At 35.9% G+C, this 18,843-nt stretch overlaps 1 protein-coding gene across 2 annotated transcripts in view; it reads right to left on the reverse strand.

The window, feature by feature from the left end:
• Positions 1–659: 659 nt before the first annotated feature.
• The window catches only part of DIP2B (disco interacting protein 2 homolog B), a 201,469-nt gene continuing 183,285 nt past the window's right edge, over positions 660–18,843 (reverse strand). For both annotated transcript variants that reach the window (XM_070937807.1, XM_070937804.1), the window contains exons 26-38: positions 18,120–18,243; positions 17,017–17,138; positions 15,547–15,658; positions 15,242–15,351; positions 14,136–14,266; positions 12,832–13,000; positions 9,675–9,845; positions 9,017–9,078; positions 6,601–6,658; positions 5,992–6,066; positions 5,383–5,560; positions 3,055–3,178; positions 660–2,486 (exon numbers count right to left, since the gene is read on the reverse strand). In XM_070937807.1, the coding sequence (XP_070793908.1) occupies positions 2,234–2,486; positions 3,055–3,178; positions 5,383–5,560; positions 5,992–6,066; positions 6,601–6,658; positions 9,017–9,078; positions 9,675–9,845; positions 12,832–13,000; positions 14,136–14,266; positions 15,242–15,351; positions 15,547–15,658; positions 17,017–17,138; positions 18,120–18,243 (1,689 nt within the window). In that variant the 3' untranslated portion in view covers positions 660–2,233. The remainder of the gene's footprint in view (positions 2,487–3,054; positions 3,179–5,382; positions 5,561–5,991; positions 6,067–6,600; positions 6,659–9,016; positions 9,079–9,674; positions 9,846–12,831; positions 13,001–14,135; positions 14,267–15,241; positions 15,352–15,546; positions 15,659–17,016; positions 17,139–18,119; positions 18,244–18,843) is intronic.

Genomic DNA, 18,843 nt, shown 5'->3' on the forward strand with positions numbered 1-18,843 from the left:
TGTTGAAAACAAAACTTGAAGTATTTCAGATTAGAAGATCTGTAATATTTTCAAATGTTTTTCTTGACTGCCCATAGTAAATTACCATATTAAATGTAATAAGAATCTAAACGTAAGTGTAGAAAATACTGCTACAACCTTGGGTAGATAACTATGATCTGTTTTCATTCTGTAGGACATTGAAAGTGTATTTTTTATAAAAATTGAGACCTCTTAAGAGCCACATTGGAGTGAATAATTAAAGGCTGGAGTACACAGAACATTTATTTGCTGAAGGCCTTCTGTTCCCATGTGGAGTGCCAGCAACTGGTTTATCTGTGTTCGTTTTCCAAACTATTGCAAACTATAAGTTAAAACAACTTCAGCATGGAGTGCATTTTAATTTACATAGCAGCACCACACTGTGGAAATACTGATAATGCAAAATATTCAAATCGTCTCCATTAAGAACCAGTAGTTAATATTTCAACGATTTGAAGTAATGAACCTCCCTCCACCCTGTACTATTTTTGCCATAATTCTTCAATTCAAGATATATTGAACAACATATGTATAAGAAGGTAATTGTGAATATTTTGTTAATATATTTAAAGGTTTTCTGTCTAAATATCTATACGTCAAGCCATTAAAAAACCAAGCTTTTGAAAGTTTGTACAGAAAGGTTTTCAAGTATACATTTGGAATTTGTCTTAAGGAATAAGTTGCCAGAGCTACACTTAATATAGCTGCTGTAGCTGAGGATTTAATTCAGGTTTATATTTATATCTCTCTTAAAAATGTCTAAAAACACTAACTTTGTTACAGGGAGGGTAAACAGACATTATTAAAATATTCTAAGTATTTACACAATAGGCCACAAATGGCCCAAGGAAGTTTGTCACCGTTTCTAGTTATCTGCTTTCTGTGTTATTTTAACAAACTTCTTAAGGAGAAACAAAGAGAAGATTCTAAAGTGTAATCGGGGGAAAAATGGTCTAAATAGCAATATTGTTTTTCCTACCAGCTTATTGGAGATGGGGTTGCAGACCATTTTCAAACAATGGCTATTCCAGCACATTTTAAGGCATCTATTGTCATCAATTCTTTGAAGGCTGAAACTGATCAGCTATTTTGAATGGGATAATCACAACTTGCCAATCTTTTAAAAGAATTTGGCTGTTTCTGATTCAAAGACATCCTGCAAAAGCCCATGATTTGCAGTACAGTAATGAATCCCACCCAGAAAGAAGCACATCAAAGTAATGGTAGGAATTTTCTTTTAAATGAATTGTTACTGTGCACCATCCAACAAAATATGTCTAAGATCATGAATGGAGTGGTTCTGGTTAACAAGTGTTTGCTTATAAAAACCATTTTAGTAGGCTATACAAATCCTATTCAACATTCCAAAGTCACAGAATTGCTTCTTGCTTTTTAAAATGCTTGTAACGCTGATGAGTGTCAGCCTCTTTATAAACATGTGCATTGAAAACTTAAGTTTCTACATGCTATGTCATACCTGACCAGCAACAAAATAAGAGAAACCTAATAGTCTAATTGCATTCCTCACTTTAATTGCCTAACCATAATTTAAGGACTTTGTTAAATTCTTAAATATTTGAATCAGTTTTCTAAATAAATGAATTATGCATACTAATATTTACATATATTTTAAATAGAGGCAAATTCTTTTTAAGTTCATGAGAAGCTATATGAATAAGTGATTCTTCTGCTGAATATTGAGTGTGGTCATGGCACAATTTTAAGTAAACGTGATCCCTATCAACACAGTACTACAGAATTAAGCTAACAGTTTTAAAGTACACTGTTTACAGACGGTATACATAAGACTTACATAACCAGGTTCTTACAGATTTGCATTTTAACTAAATAAATCATCCCTCATAGAATTCTAAATCAGTGTTAGAAAAAGTACAAATATATACAGTAATTGAAAATGTTAACACTACAATAAAGGCCCTAATAATTGGTGTTCGCTTTTCACGAGGGCCTATTTTTCATTGCCTGTAAAGCTATCATCTTACAATACAAATGTAGATCCCTGGTTGCCATCTTTTGTCTTGATCGGTCCAGCTTGCTGTCAGTCCAGTAAGATGGAGAGAAAAGGAGTCAAACAGCATTGTCCAGCTTCACAATTACCATTGCTAATTTTTCTGTCAGCTTTTTTTGTTTCCACAGTCATTCCTGGTTCTTGCTCAGTTTGTAGGATAGTTTCAGACCCACACTTGCAAAATTACATGTTGTATGCTACATATATAGGATCCAGTTGATCAGCCAAGAAACTGTCACGGAGATGCATCCGCTGCTTCTCTCCTCTGGAATTGATGGGTATCACTCCAGGATCAACTACCACCACAACTCCTACAATCAGATAATGTTCTTCCAGGACCACATTGGTAACCAGAGGGACTAAATCAAGAGCTTCCTGCTCACAGCCACACAATTCCACAACCACTACAAGTAAGTTGGTCCATGTGAATACAGCACTAAAAGAAAAATAAGAAATCCACAGGTTATTATACACACTTTATAGGAATGAGTCTGCAGATTACTTTTTTATAAGACTATGCTAATATATTTAAATACCTCAATTTTAAACTCAAAGATTTCCCTATCCAAGAGTATTATGCATTCTGAAATGACTACTTGGAACGGATCAAGTACAGTAATATACTCACTTTAAAATATATAAATCACTTCATGCATTCTATTTTTAGTTTACAATAAATAGTTATTTAATAAATAAACTGAATTACACATGGAAATCTTGATAAAGTATAATGTAAAATTTTAAGCTATAGTTATATATCTATAAAACAGCACAGAATAGTTTGCTACTGTTCTCATATCAGTAATGAAATGAAAGCTGAGGCTATCACCCAAAGCTCTGAAGAGAAATGCTCAATTTAATATTTTCTCAAAACACAGATGTGATTGCTCAGGATCCAGATTGCTCTGAATTTACAACTACAGTCAGTAACTTTGTTTTCCTATTGCTACACCCTTGCTAAGCAATGTATTTTCCCAAAAGGAATATATTGCATAAAACTGTACCATTCTGCGATGCTCCTGTGCATCCGAGAAATTGAAGTTTCTATATCAATTGGATGATAACGCAATCCACGTAATTCCAGAGTTTCGTCCAGTGCCCCAACGACATACAATGCATCGTGGCGTTCTAAGGAGCACATTGTACATTAATATATAGATTTTATGCAGATTCTTCAAAAGAGAATATTGAATTGTCCTAATCGTTTCAAAAATACATGGGGGATTAATTCTCAAACTACAGGTAATCCTCTACATACAACCATTTGTTTAGTGACCTTTTGAAATTGCAACGGAGCCCAGTACGCTCCCATAGAGAGGGGCTTCTCAGGGTGCCGTCAGCCAAACAGTGTCGACTGGCGGCCCCCAGGTGGAGAGCCTTTTCTGTGAGGGCACCCACCATCTGGAACGAGCTCCCCCCAGAGATACAGAGGATTCCGGATCTGCGCACTTTCCGCCGTGCCCTCAAAACATTCCTGTTTCAGCAGGCCGGCCTGGCCTAACTTTCCCTTTATATTGCTTTTGATTTTATTTTAAACTGGGATGTCTTGAATTATCTAGGACCAGAGTGTTTAGTATATTTTAATTGTTTTTTTTTAACGTTTGTATTACATGTATTTTTATCGTTCGCTGTTCACCGCCCTGAGTCCCTCAGGAATAGGGCGGTATATAAATTTAATAAATAAATAAATAAATAAATAAATAAATAAATAAATAAATAAATAAATAAATAAATAAATTGAAAAAAGTGACTTATAACTATTTTTCATACTTACAACCATTACAGTATCTCCATGGTCACACGACACTTGGCAACTGGTTCATATTTATGTTGCAGTGTCCCTGGGTGATGTGATCACCTTTTGCGACCTTCCAACAAGCAAAGTCAGTGGGGAAGCCAGATTCACTTAACAACCATGTTACTGGTCCACCAAAAATGGCATGCTAAGCGGCGGGGTGATCTTATTTTCCTGCCGACAAACAGCTGATTTTGCCGTCAAAGCTGGTTCTTTGGTGGCATGCTCCCCAAATTTAAACAGAGCAACTAGGAATGACCCAAGATGACCCTCGGTACAACCGTGTACCTACTTGGGAAGAATCTTGACAGTTGCAATTCTGGGTAGGAGCAACTGGAGAGCTGGATATCTATCTTTTCCTTTCAGCTATTTATTTTAAGCATGCCTTGGTTTTAACTGCACACTTTGAATTTTTTTTCATTTTGATTTTTATCTTTAACTGTTAATGAACTGGTTGAATTCTGACTTATTCTAGCTGCTTGATGGATTTTAATGTGGTGGGGGGGGTTTTTTTGCATCTTTTTATTACTTTATTTTGGAGTTGCGAATCACTTTCGTTTTCCCTATATGGAAGTCGAGGGCAATTTCCAGGGTAATGGAAGCAATCTGATTTGATTTACACTTACACAGGATTTTCAGTACAAGGATCTTGTATTTTATTAATTTTTAAAAGCTCTGGTGTTATTTTTTTTAACCTCTGCTGGAAAGCAAAGAAATTTGATCCTGGACATATCAGAAATAATGACTGGGTGGTTTGTGGTAGATCAGAAGCCAATGTGGCTTTTCTGCAAATAAAATACAATAATGGATTGTTAACAGGGAGCTTTGAATTTTAACTTTGCTGTTGACTTTACTGGTTAACAATGTGTTTTATATATTAGATAGATGCCAGGTCAAATTAGTTAGGTAAAGAATTGTAGAAGTTTATAACTGTGGGCCTGTTTTGCAAGGGGGAAAAGCTATTATTCTTGAAATATATTTATCAGTATTCAACTAGGAGGGACAATCTATGTGGAAGTTTGTCTTTTTCTTTTTATACACATTTTTTTTCTATGTCCTTACCTTTGCTTTGTTGTTGTATTTCTCCCCCGTTTTTTGCAGTTTGCATTTTAATAAAATTAAATAAAATTAAAAACTTACTGGGGAAAAAAACCCAACTGTGTTACTAACTTAACAACTGCAATGATTCATTTAACAACTGTGGCAAGAAAGATAAAATGGAACAAAACTAACTTAATAACTAGCAACATAAATTTTGGGCTCAATTGTGGTTGTAAGTTGAGGACTACCTGTATAGCAATTCTCCTCTACTTTCCAACAGGCATGATAGCAACTATCATGCTAATAGAAAAATTCCCAGTAGCTATTCCTGAATCTAAAAAAGTATATATATTTATATAAAGTATTTATATATATATAAAATATATATTGATGTTGATTTGTGGGAAACTGTTCTAACAGCTTTTCTTGTAACTTTAATTTTACATTCATGTCACCAGTAAAAATGTCCACAGAAAGGAAGAGTAATTTGTCCTACCTCCAGTAGCAGCTGTGAGTTCAGTCCGTCGTACAAAGCCAAGGTATCCTGTTCGTGCCCAGAGAGTTTGAGCAGCATCCCCAAAGCTCAGGCGGGTATTGAAATGATCTGCTTGGAGGGTTTCATTATCATAGATGGTATAATATCCACTAGCAGTGTGAGGACTATTCACCCAGATCTATGAAGGTGATAAAACACAAATCTTCTATTTCATACTTTTTTATTTTGTCTCTTTTTAACCATAGAATATAGATATACATTCAGATAAGCATAACTAAAATATAATGTTCGTCATCATATAAATTATCTGTAGTTTAAATGCTCTAAGTAGGATGTGACAGGCCTTAGAAGCAGCCTTCATGCAAAAGGAATGCATTTTTTCTTAAGATTCAAAAGATTTTGGTAACTGAAATAAGCACATTGTAGAATCCTTGGTACTATCTGAGCTTGGTAATTTGCTTGAGATGTTTCTTTACCCAATTAGGTAATATCATCAGTGTGCTACATTCTCTTCAGTTGGACATTGCTTTGCATATTGGACACATATTGGGAGCATAAAGTTTGATTAGATTAAATACATTTTTGTAAAGAACCAATAGCAGCACGTACCTCTCCAAGGTGTGAGTCACCAACAGGTCCCTTCGTCTCAGGATTAACAATTATCACTTTGACTCCAGGCAATATCTGAGTGAAGGAAATTTGGGGGGGGGGGAGAGTGGAGAAGATCTGTATTATACTAAATAAGCATTTTAAACAAGCCTCTCTTTTTAACTTCTTGAGGATGTGACTTATCTCTTATGTTGGTAAGTGTAATACAAACAACTGTGTATTTTATAGCCTAGTAACATTTCCAACTTCGACATTTCTGCTGTTAGGATTCAATTTAGCTCAAGCAATTTTTCCAATTCCTCCATTTCCATCACAACTATTTAGGATCTAACCTGAGTTATATTCTTAATTATTTTAGCATTATTACCCATCTCCAACTCCATTTGTTGTCTCAACAAGGCCAGACACAAGGAAACAATACTTCAAACTTATTACTTTGTAAAGGAAAAACTAATATTTTAAATGGCCATTGGCAGAATAGAGGGTTTTTTTGGTCCTACACAGGAATTGTACACCCCAAATCACAAATGCTAACTGAATTCTATTGTTTCCTTACTTTGGGTTGCATGCAAATGATTCACAAAGACTTACAAACTGATGTATTATTACCTTGCCTGACTCGGAGAGTAAGAGACTCTGGGGAGCACCTCTTTCAACTAGCCGCACCCTGGAGATAAATTTAAAAAATCAACACAATCACATACTTGTGATTTAAGAAACTTCATTACAAGATATTAAAATTACTCTTTAATATTCTGAACATAACACTAACAACGCTAAAGAGAAAAATTTGTTTTCTTTTGTTTTTATTGGATTTTTCCAAAATGGATTTTTCTTCCATTTTGTTTAAATTCATGTCACCACAGAATCATCAATTACATTCCAATTTATTTTATCCCACCTTTATTATTGTTCATAAATAACTCAAAGTGGCAAATATACCTAATACACCTTCCTCTTCCTATTTTCCCCACAACAATAACTCTGTGAAATGGATTGAGTTGAGAGAAAGGGATTGGCCCAAAGTTCAAATCAACTATTTCTGAACAACTGCTTTTATCTTAGTATAAATTATTTTTGTTACCTTATTTGCGCAACCCACCCACAACTACTTTACATTCAAATGCATTCAACTTTGAAGTTCTTAGTAATGATCAGTCATGATTCAAGAAATTAAAAACCCAAGGATGATCATTCCAAGTAGCATTGACAAAATCCCTTCAATCTCTCCATTTGCTTGGCTGATAGTTGGTTATTAGCAAAATAATGGTAAATTTAGCTGAATAATATTTGCACTAGGTACATCTGGCAAGTTCTTTGGAGAAGTGACATAAGCAAATACCCATATTCTCTGGCAATGTCCTTTTTTAACATCCAGAAAAAGTGCCATTACCCAAACATATTCTTTCATGTTTTATAAAATAGCTTTGTTAAATTTATGTTTTTCTTCATTGATTGGTATTTCATTGTAGGGTCTCCTTATAAATACAGGATTTTCTTTATGTCCCAGTATATGACTGTGCTGTCAGCTACCCAATCACCTGACAGTGACTTTGGGAAATTGACTTGAAATTGAATAGCAAAATGGGTGGTATATAAATTTACCGTAATAACTATGCCTTTATCTGTCTTGTCAGTCTCACATAAGTATTAAGAATTGAGATGTTATGAGAATCAATAATATTTCATCCCAATTACAGACAGTTTTTGATTCTTGTTGATTTCTTAGTTTCTGTTCTGTTGAAATGTATTGCCCTCTGCTAATCTTAGGACATAAATGTCATCATAGGAGGAGAGATGGGAAGAGGTTTGGTTTGCTGGGTATTATTACATGTTGCCAACAAGAAGAAGAAATGTGAGAAAGCTCTCGCATATTGAAAGTGATAGCCTGCATTTCAAAGGATAGGTTCTAATCTAGAATGGCAAAACCAATGGAAAATACTTTCCATCATTAAAATTCATGTACGAAGCATATGTGAACTGCAGCTAGCATTCCCCAGCTCCCTTGTAAATGAACCTAATGCTTCCTATCCACTCGGTAATGTAAAAGCAAGAACCACTAAGTAAAATGTAGGTAAATTTGAATTATCCTCTTTGAGCCAAATGGAAAAAAAATGTGTGTGTGTATGTGTGTGTGTGTACATACATTTGCACGCTTATGAGCACACACACAGAGGGATTTTGTAATACTAAATGTAAAGGAAGAGACTGTTCGAAAAACCGAGAATTCTGGAATAACATCCTGTTATTGTTCACTTCAACAAAGCCTTCTGATCAGGGCAATCACTGACAATATCCTGTCTAACACCAACTATTATGCTAAAGAATCCCCCACAGCCCCACTGCCATTTTTCTCTCCCTACAGTGCTACCTCTAAGAGTATGTAAATTGCTAGTTTTAAGTACTGAGTGCCTGTTTAACAATCTGAATTGGCTAGCTATTAATTATAGGGTTGTTTTAGAACTTTCAGAATGTATATGCCTGTGTAATACAGTAAAAGTGTCAAGAATACCAACAGAATTGAACTGTAGGTGTCCTCATAATACTTATCGGAGTAGGGGAAAAATGTTCATAAAATAATCTAACTGGTTGGCCGATATTTTAGGAATTCTGCAAATTCAGAAGGAATGGCTATTCTCTTAGTGGGAAAAAATAATTTTCTGGAATGTTAAATATTGGGCCAATTTTATTATTTGTGAGAAAGAAAGTAAATCCGTAACTGATAAGAATGTTAGAAATTGCACTTTCACTTTCCAAAAGGATTGCTACCACCATATGCCTAGCATAATATAAATGATAAATACTGATTTGTTCCAATACAATAATATTTGGGGAAATAAAGAAATTTGTATTTAAATCTGGGATAAGCCATCCACCGACTTCCAGAAGTTCTGAACTACTACTCATAATCTTGTGTCTGCTGGTTACTGCTGATAAGAAGTGAAATATCTTGCACGCTTCTAATAGAAATGATTTGTTCTTACAGAATTCATTCAAAAACTAAATACAATAAAAATAATAGTACCTGTCATGTCGCAATGATTTCAGATCCACATAAACTGTGGTTGGATCAGGCCCTGAGGTTCCCTATAATAACAGAGATTATTTTTAAATGTGTCATATTTTCTGCTAAGTGATACATATTAAAGGCACTTTCAATGAAAGCAATGCAAACTAGATTCATAAGTGTCCAATGCTGTCAAATGAAGGAGATAGTACATAAAAGAAAATATTTCTGCTGAAAAGCCAAGAATACTTGCTTGTACGTTTTCTTGAGAGAAGCTCCACAACTTTTAGTTAATAGCACAGTCCTGCTTTACTTTTTCAGTTTGAAAAATATTAGTGAAAAACTGATTTTTATGTTTTATTAATCTAATCTATTTATTTATGTTTAACCAGGATAACTTATAAAACTAGTCTCCCAGAGAGTCCCCCTGTATAAGTAGCCATGTTTATTTTCACAGTACAAAAAGGGTTAATTTTTTTTAAAAAAAAATAAGCATTATACAGTAGGACTGAGTCCATGTAAATAAAAAAAGCCTGCAAATCAGCAATCACAATTCTTCAAGATCAAAAAAAACCCACCAACCCCTGCACAAACAGATTTAGAATAGGTTGAGAATTCTGCTAATATGCAGAGCCCCTGATCTCTAAAAATAAACCTACCAAATCTTCACTGTTACCTGTAAACAGATAGCTACATTGACTCTTGACCCAAAGGTGGTGCTGACTGCACGAGATGATAGACCAATGTCCTTGAAAAGCTTGGAGAAAGACTGAGTAAGTGCAACACGCGGACGTTCTTCGGCCACCACTACACAAGTCCGGACTCCTGATAAGTTGATACCTCTTGCCTGTTAATACAGAAAAGTTTAAATTATTGATAAAAAATATGACAGTATATCAAACAGTTAGGGATAACGTTAATCAATGCTCCAGTTACTATCCCAAGTACTTGGAGTTCATTTGCATCTAGAAAATGACCATTCATAATCATCTAGAAAACATAATTGTTTTCTTTGTTTTTTTTAAACACCAGGCAAACCACTAAAAAATCACTAACCCGTGCCCATCTTTTTGATTTATCTAATTCTTTAGAAATATAGAACCAAGCAAAATGTAGCCATTAGACTCTTCCTACATCATTTAGAGCTATATGAAAAAACTGTGTGAAGGTCCAAAGTATTTGCAATTCTTTAGGATTAAAAGAAAAAAGAAAGTGAAGGATCAAAAGATATGAATTGTATTTTAAAAAATCAGATCAGGATGTACCATCAAGGGCTGTTGGATAATTAAAACAATATATTTGTTTGAATCAATAGCAAGATACTGATCTAAAGCAGCAGGGGGAAAAAAATCTAACAGTGGGAGTGACATGTCCCTCTCAACTCAACTCTAACAAAACTCCAACATCCAAATGCTTAAGTGAACCCTCAATTTTTCAAAGCCTTAAAACTAGAACATTAGCTGCCATCCAGTATAATATTTAAGAACATAGTAGGCACTATATTTCATTTTAGGAATTTACGTATATTTTCTATTTAACTATCTATTCTAACAATCTGTACTAGGCTAGGTACAATTAATTTGCAAAATCCTGTGGAGGAAAATCAACATACACCTAAAACTGTACATTCAGATCTAACTCACCTACAATGCTAAACTATGCTTAAGCTTGGTTAATATGAACACTGCTTCCAGTTCCTCCCATGAGCATTAATTGGTAGAGAACAATTACAGCATATTTGTTTATAGGTAACATTTTGTTCAAGTACAGGACATGTGCTAGTTCTGACCGGAACCCAGAGCAAGAAGTATAATTCCTTGTATTGTTAATTTGGGTGGAAGAAGAAGTCTTGGATTTTATGGTATGTTTAACCATAAACAAACCAGTGGACAGGGGTTTTAACAGCCCCATTGCTGAGGGAAATTGAAGTGGAAGAATCAGCAGAGAATTTTGCACCAACCAAATTTAACAACATACTGTGTTGGGCTTCTATTGCCAGAGCCCTGGGATTCCATGTTTGCCTTTCTTCTCCCTTTATATGCAAAGAAGATGGATTTTTAAGAGTTCTAATGACAATTTGGATCAATCTGCAATTTCCTTTTTCATGTCGGTATAGGAAATTGGATCATGCAGCTTTTGTCTGTAAAGCAAGATATCAAAACTCTTGGCTTTTTTTTATTTTAAACAAAGCACAATTTCTCATATTGGATGAAACAAAAAAAATGCAGATTGTTCACAATCATGATCAGATATAAAATGTCGATCTCTTGGCTACGGAGCACAAAACGAGGGGGAGATGCACACATAAATCAATGTCCCTACATTTAACAATTAACTATAATTTGTCATCTCTGATAAAGTCAATTATTTCATCCTAAAACAAAAACAGAGTTGTCAAATTTAATTTTAACAAATATTTCCATTTTTTCTTTTTCTTTTGCTATAAATCTAAATATATTGTATCTTCAGATACCATATTTACCCAGCACTAATTGAAAATTACTGACATTCTATTATTTAGATAACTTAGTATTAAAAATAAAGAAAAAATTATCAATATTAATTACAAGTAGGCTATCACTATTACAAGCATAAAATTATTTGACATTTTGATTTAAAATTGTGTTTAAAAATGCTACAGATTAAAGTATGGTATATATTGAATTATAAGGATTTCAGTCAGATTATTACTCTGTTAATATCTTCATTGTATTGTTGCATCTACACATATTTAGTAAAAGGAAAAATAGATAAGCAAAACAATTTTAACAAGAATTAAACTATAAAAAATTAAAAAAGGAAAAGAAAAAAAACTACAGATAGTTCTCAATTTACAACAGTTGATTTAGTGACTATTCAAAGTTACAATGGCACTGAAAAAAAGTGACAGGACCTTTTTTCATACTTACGACTGTTGCAGCATTGCCATAGCCACGTGATCAAAATTTGGATGCTTGGCAACTGACTCATATTTATAATGGTTAGAGGCCTGGGGTCATGTGATCATCTTTTGACAAGCAAAGTCAATGGGGAAGCCAAAGTCACTCAACAATCATGTTACTAATTTAACAACTGCAGTGATTCACTTAACAACTGTTAAGACAGGTTGTTAAATGGGGCAAAATTCACTTAACTCTCTCACTTAACAACAGAAATTTTGGGTTCAATTGTGGTTCATAAGTCAAGGACTACCTGTATTGAAGCTATATAACAACTTTAATAAATACAAATATTTAAGTTTTCAATAGCAAGCTGATTGTCTTATATAGTTATAAAAGTCAAACCACTCTATTATCAAGTATGGTACTTGTTTATGAAATACACTTACGTGACTACAGAAGAACTGAAAGCTACTTTTAATCTAAACTGGGACCTCAGAAAAAACTGACAGGAAGATTGTTCAACACAACCTAAGATGTATGCAGAATGTTCCTGATTGAACTGAGCTATACATTCACAATCTTGGTGGAAACTTTATTCAAGTCCTAACCATCTAAGAATTATTAAAGTAGTGTCTAGGAATATAAGCAGTTTCAAAGATTTTTTTAAAAAGAAATTTGGGGTATACAGGTTTGATAAATTCAATATTTCCAGATATTGAGGAAGTTGCCAAGAATCTGAACTGTGATCATTTGTCTGTGGGGACACTGCGACGGCCACAACTTCAAGAACCAGCCATAAATCTTCTTCAGTGTAATTGGTTATTAAACAAGGACCACCTGTACTTACAAGATCAGTATGACCCTAATATTCTGTTCTAATAATCTGAATACTAAAATAGATCTTCTAAAATATGTTTAAAAGGATAGGGGGTGAAGGGAGAGGATTCTTACCTTTAATACTTCCACCTGATTCCCGAGCCCCTTAGTACACATATCCATGACAGAATAGGAACAGAAAGTATCCCGTATTTTATACTGGCTTACAGTGGAGAGCCACAGGAAAAGATTAGATTCTAACTCCATAGGAGGAATTAAAATGGATTGATGACCAGAATACACACTGCAAGAGAACATCACAAATCAATTATAGATGGATTTTATTAACCTGACAGCCTAAAATATTATCCTCTGCCTCAGACTGCTGATCCTTCTTCTGTGCAAACATTTTTCCTATCCACCCCAATCCAAGATAGATTAGTAATTCAGTCTCATTCATTGCTGTAATTATGACTGCCTAAATCATGGACTGACTGCTGTTAAAGACAGTTGTGTAACAAACATGGGATATTTAAAAGGTAGATCATTACGTGCCCTCAAAGAAGCTTGTGATCAAGCTGATCTCAGTATTGCTTCTGAGCTAGTTATTTGCCCTGCTACAAGAGACAAGCCATTTCTGATTTGTTAATAGTTTTCCCAACTGTATGTCCCATGTTTACAAAAAGAGTGATTTCAATAATTAGTTTCAATAATTGTTGTAAATGTGTTGTTTACAACAATTAATTCATAGTGAATTAAACATTTTGTCATTAAATCCATAGTCAATTGATATTAGGCAAATCCACCAAAGTCTTGGGATTTTCCATCCCAGGAATAATGTTATGTGCCAATCTGAAATATATCCTAAGAAAAAAAGACCAACTTGTGATTTCTAATATTCACCACTTTAAAACATCTCCTCAAAAACAAGCATAAATGCTTACATATTTGAAAAACGTATATATCAAATTGCACCCACATAGGTGTAATGTACACCTATTTGTTTAAATCTGCAGAATGAAGTAGAACATCTAACAGATACTGACACGGACTGGATTTAGACTTACCATTCATGTAACAATGATTCCCCAAGGACACGGAAAAAATGTCAATACCAGCCTATTTTCCTTAGGGTGGTCTATGACCATAATAAAGATTTGATTGAATGTGAATACATGGGACATAGGATAATCATGTAAAAAAAAAGTGCAGAATCTCTTTGATGTTTTAATAATCATCAGGAAAATACTGGACATGTAGATAATAAAATTGCATATTTCTTGAGAGTTCTGTCATGTGAATTAGATTTCATTTGATATCCAATCCTCTAGTTCCTACAATCAGGCATTTCACTGGATTAAAACAGATGTTCTAATTTATATCAAGCAAAGATTTATCTTCTGCAAACCCACCAGTTCTGATTACATCCTGACTCTTACCTACAAAGACACCAAAGTGCAAAGCCGAGCCCACAATAGGGATCAAGACAGATGGCAATTTGCCGTGAGGAGTACAATTCACACTGGAGCTTTATGGCTCTACAGAGGGCACTGACTGATGCATGGGACATCTGTGGGAAGAAGAAGAAAAAAGAGGTGGGAGGACCGAATCCCAGTTGCACAATAGAAGAACATGATAACGTGTATATGAATATGATAAAAGTACCACTAATAGGTAAGTATATGAATAGCCATATATTATGTGGTGTCAATGTTGAAAATAGAAGGGTTTCTTTTTATTGCATCAGCAAAACTCAGAATCAATTCTTTTAAATTATTCATCCTGTTTTGTCGTATTTATCTATATAACTTTTTGTTTTAAAAAAGGGAAAATATTTCCATATTCTGCCAGGAGCCGTGCGGTCAAACGAAACCCAGAGCATGAACTAAACAAGAAATTAAAGTTGGATCTTCACACTGCACCTTAGTATTAGCATGAAAGTATTAACTGCTATTGCTGTCCACCAGTTTATATTCCAAATAGTTTGTTTATTCTAATGGGACCCTCCAGGGTTTTTCCATCCTTACTCCTGGATGAGGTTACACTATGGCCATGAGAACAGGCCAGAGAATGAGCCAATATATTCAAAAAGAAGGCCTGGTACATGGCAACACTTCTGTTCCCACTGTTAACCAGGAACTGGTAACAGTGAAGCCTAAGCAGAGAAGGGAACTTGCCCTTGTCCTTATACATCTGCCACACATTATTTGGTAGTCCAAGCTGTTTCTTATTCCATCCAATTTATTAGAAGATCATGAGCACTGTTCACCGAGAAATTGTGTTCTACCATATGCCACCCCACTGTCTTTCATATCTTGCAGTCAAAGCTATAGGAACCACTTAAAGTGCCTTTTAAATTCAAAGCCATAGCAAGATTACTTTGCTCTCCCTCATGCATTAGTTTCTAATATCTGACTTTAGCCATTCAGCAATTTTTATGCCCAGATAAAAATATGATGCCCTCTTTATCTATAAACAAACAACTAGAAATATTTTAGAACTCTAGCTATAACACAGGCATCCAACACATCAAGCACTCTTATACCTTTACTCCTGTAAGCATCCCTGTTGTGGAAACACTAAAATCCAGGTATGCCAACATTTCTGGAGTTGGTGGTTTGTAGACCTGAGGTAGCCGCTTTCTGGGCAAATCATCTGGAACATATAACGAAGAAAATGATCATTGTTGAATTTAGCCTAGGGAGAAACATTGGAATGACATGCAGAATTGCAACAGAGCTAAGCAACACAATTCTAAATAAAACAGAGCTGGCTCATGGCTCTCATGTGCATTATAACTGTTTGGAAATCCTGGGTATGAGTTTGATGGCCTAGCAGGGTCTGTGTCACCTGTATCGATGATGGTTGGCCAAGTTTTTACATCAACAGCAGTCGCCGCCTCTCTGGACCTCAGTAGTCTCATCAGAATTTGATTTGTGAGAATACAGGCAGCTTTGCTCACCTAAAATACATTTGATAAGTATGGTTGATTATCTGATTAGCATTCTTGACAGCATCATCATTTATCATTTATACAGTGCACTTTTAGCATGTAAAATAGTTCACAGATTCTTGCCTTCTTCATACAGAAAGCTTGTACTATAGCTTTATATTAGCCCCAACTCAGCGGGTGTAGGAGTCACACTGAGATTTGCCTAGTTACACTAAGTCAATCCACAAGGAAAGTGAAATATCTGGAACTTAATAGCAGCGGCCTCCAACCTTTCTGGTTTCCTGGGGAAGGGGGGTGGGAATGGTTTTGTGTGAGTGGCGTGCGAGCGTGCACACAGCTCCATTTGTGTGAGGTGAGCACACAAGTTCACTGCTTGCACAAATGGAGCTGCACGCATGTGGCTTTCCCACCGCTTCCGTGGCCCGGTTCTGAACAGGCTGCAGCCCGGTAGTGGACCGCGGCTTGGGCGTTGGGAACCCGTGCTCTACAGCTAGCACTTCACATTTTAGTATCCACTCTATTACCTTACATTTTAAGAATTTATTTTGATTTTTAACAAATTTATCATTTTTATCCAGTAAAGACTTTGAACTCAGTAAAGATCCTGAACTCAGTGAAAATCCATTGTTTGTATCTTTTGTGGCTTTGGGTTACAGGAAAGACAATCAAATCATTAGGCAGAAAATATTACCATTCTCTACTAAAATATAACGATGTCCCCCATAATGTGTGGCTTTAAAGGCTAAATAAACCTTCCAAGAGGATCGAGAAAGCAAAAGGCTTCTAACTTGAACACAAGACACTTAACTGCTCTGATATTGAATGATTCATGAATTACAGGGCAGCAATATTAATATTTCTATAGTATCTCAGTGATAATAAGCATAAAGTGGTCCTCGGGTTACAACCAACTATCCAAACTTGCAGGGGTGCTGAATGAGAGGGATTTATAAACAGAGCTTGGAGGTCTGGCCATCACAGTATCCCCTGATTTCTAAAGTTCCCTGCTGGCTTTCCACAAGTAAAATCAGTGAGAAAGTGGGCAGGAAGCCAAGTCACGATCATGTGAGGTCCTTGCTTAATGAACCGCATGGACCTCACTTATCAACACAACCGGGACTGCTGGAACTGTCATCATTAAGTGAAATGGTCACACGATCTCACACTTTAAAATCATGTTGCTTAGCAGTGACAATTCCAGTTCTAATGGCTATCATAACCTGAGAACTACCTGTATCACAACAGAAAACAAATTTCCCACAGAATAATTTCTATTTCAGCTGATACACAGTAAGCCACCATTCTAAAACAAAGGGCAAGAACTACTGATGTAGATGCAAATGCTTACGCTCAGCTCTTATACTCACATCTACTATCATCCGCACAGTGGGCAAAGTGGCAGTGAGGTTCTGAGCATGTGGAGGCCGGACAGTCACTGGGATACAGCCAGCGTACAGGCAGCCATAAAATGCTGCTATGAGTTCAATGCCTAGAAGACCAAGAAACAATGTCACATCATCCTTCTCCATTTATTTTTGCTTTGGATGAAAGCTTCTTACGAGTCACAGCACTAAGACAGTTTTCAAACAGGACAGTAAGCCAAGGACAGGGACTGAAGGAACTTCACTTGAGATCCCCTTAGCCCAGTGATGGTGAATCCATGACACGTATGTCAAAGGTGACATGGCATGATGCTTTGGGTGACATGTTAGCATTCACCAATACTTGTCAATAACTATTCTTGAAAGCATGTCTCTGTCTTGCATGAGTTTTGGAGGATACACGAGAATGGGGTGTCTCTTACACAATCTCTGAAAGTCATGCAGCCTCCCGAGCCTCAGAAAATCACGCAAAAATGAGGCAGGTTTTCATATGGTTTTCAGAGGCTACAGAAGCCACGGAAGGGCATTCTCCAAATCTGCTTCAAGAACAAAAGCCTTGTGCAATTCAGAACTGCCCCAATTTGTCTGCATTTTTTAAAAAAAACAAATGTGTAAACAATTGTTTATTTTTTGTTTGGGGAAAGTGACACGCCAGCAGAGTCATTAGGCATTTTTCAGATTTTTGACACACTGAACCCAAAAGATGGTTCTGTGCGAGCAGCGGGTAAGTGTACGTGCAGCTCCATTTGTGTGAGCGGTGGGCATGCACTCAAGCCACTTGCGCAAATGGAGCATGTGCACACTCGTTCGCCTGCTGCTTGCATGAGTGGGGATGCATGTGCACGTCCCAGTTCCAAATGGCTCAAGGCATGGTAGTGGGCCGCGACACGAGGGACCCCGGATCTAAACAACTTTCCTCCTCTAATTTGTTTTACAGTTCTTGAATTTCAACTTGACATATCAAATGCTTCTCTTCTAATAACTGCAATACATTTTCCTGTAGTTCAGTGACTCATGAAAGTTTACAGCTTAGACATGGCAGGGAATCCAAGTAAACTCCCCCCACCCACATTCTTGGTTTTCCTTACCAGGAGGATAGAGCAGCACCACATTATCACCAGCATTGAGGTGTCCCTTTTCATACAGAATTGATGCAATTCGCTCCGCTCGCTTGTGCAGCTGTAGGCAAGTTGCTGTACAGACAGGGGCCCCCTTGCAGAGAATAAAAACAAACAAACTCTGAAAGTCTGCCGAGCTTGGAGAAATTGCTTCAGAAACAAAGACAAGCTGCTCTCTTGAGTAATCAGAGGCAAATATGATTTTCAAGGAACATTAGGGCCTTTGGCTTTGAAGGGTATGCTGTCATTCTCGTGTTAAGCGGGTACTGCATAACATCAGAGTTAAAATGAAAGTAATCCCATGAGTTTTAAGGGGAAATGTTAGGCTTGCAACATGGATATGAACACCTGCTCCAATATCTGCATGAAGAAAGTTACTGTCTCTTAGCCTTATGCCATTTTCAAATGGAAGTAATGCTAACTCACACCAAGCTAGATGGATGTGAATGAAAATGACGGCAACATTGTGTAGGTTTAAAAGTGATTTTAAAAACAGGACCATAATAAAAAGTTGAGTTCACCCAATAAATCCGATTTGAAAAGTTACAGCAATCACATTTGCTTAACTTTATTATAACTTCTCTTGCCTATGTTACACTATCTCGTGTCTTAAATAATAAAAGCCTTCTTGTCATAAAGTGAGAATAATGTTAAAAAGGAGAACAATGATCGGTGGGTTTTTTTATTATTATTA

This window comes from Pituophis catenifer, unplaced genomic scaffold (assembly GCF_029215685.1).
Source record: "Pituophis catenifer annectens isolate HBS135680 unplaced genomic scaffold, rPitCat1.0.hap2 SCAF_2, whole genome shotgun sequence".
Taxonomy (NCBI): Eukaryota; Metazoa; Chordata; class Lepidosauria; order Squamata; family Colubridae; genus Pituophis; species Pituophis catenifer.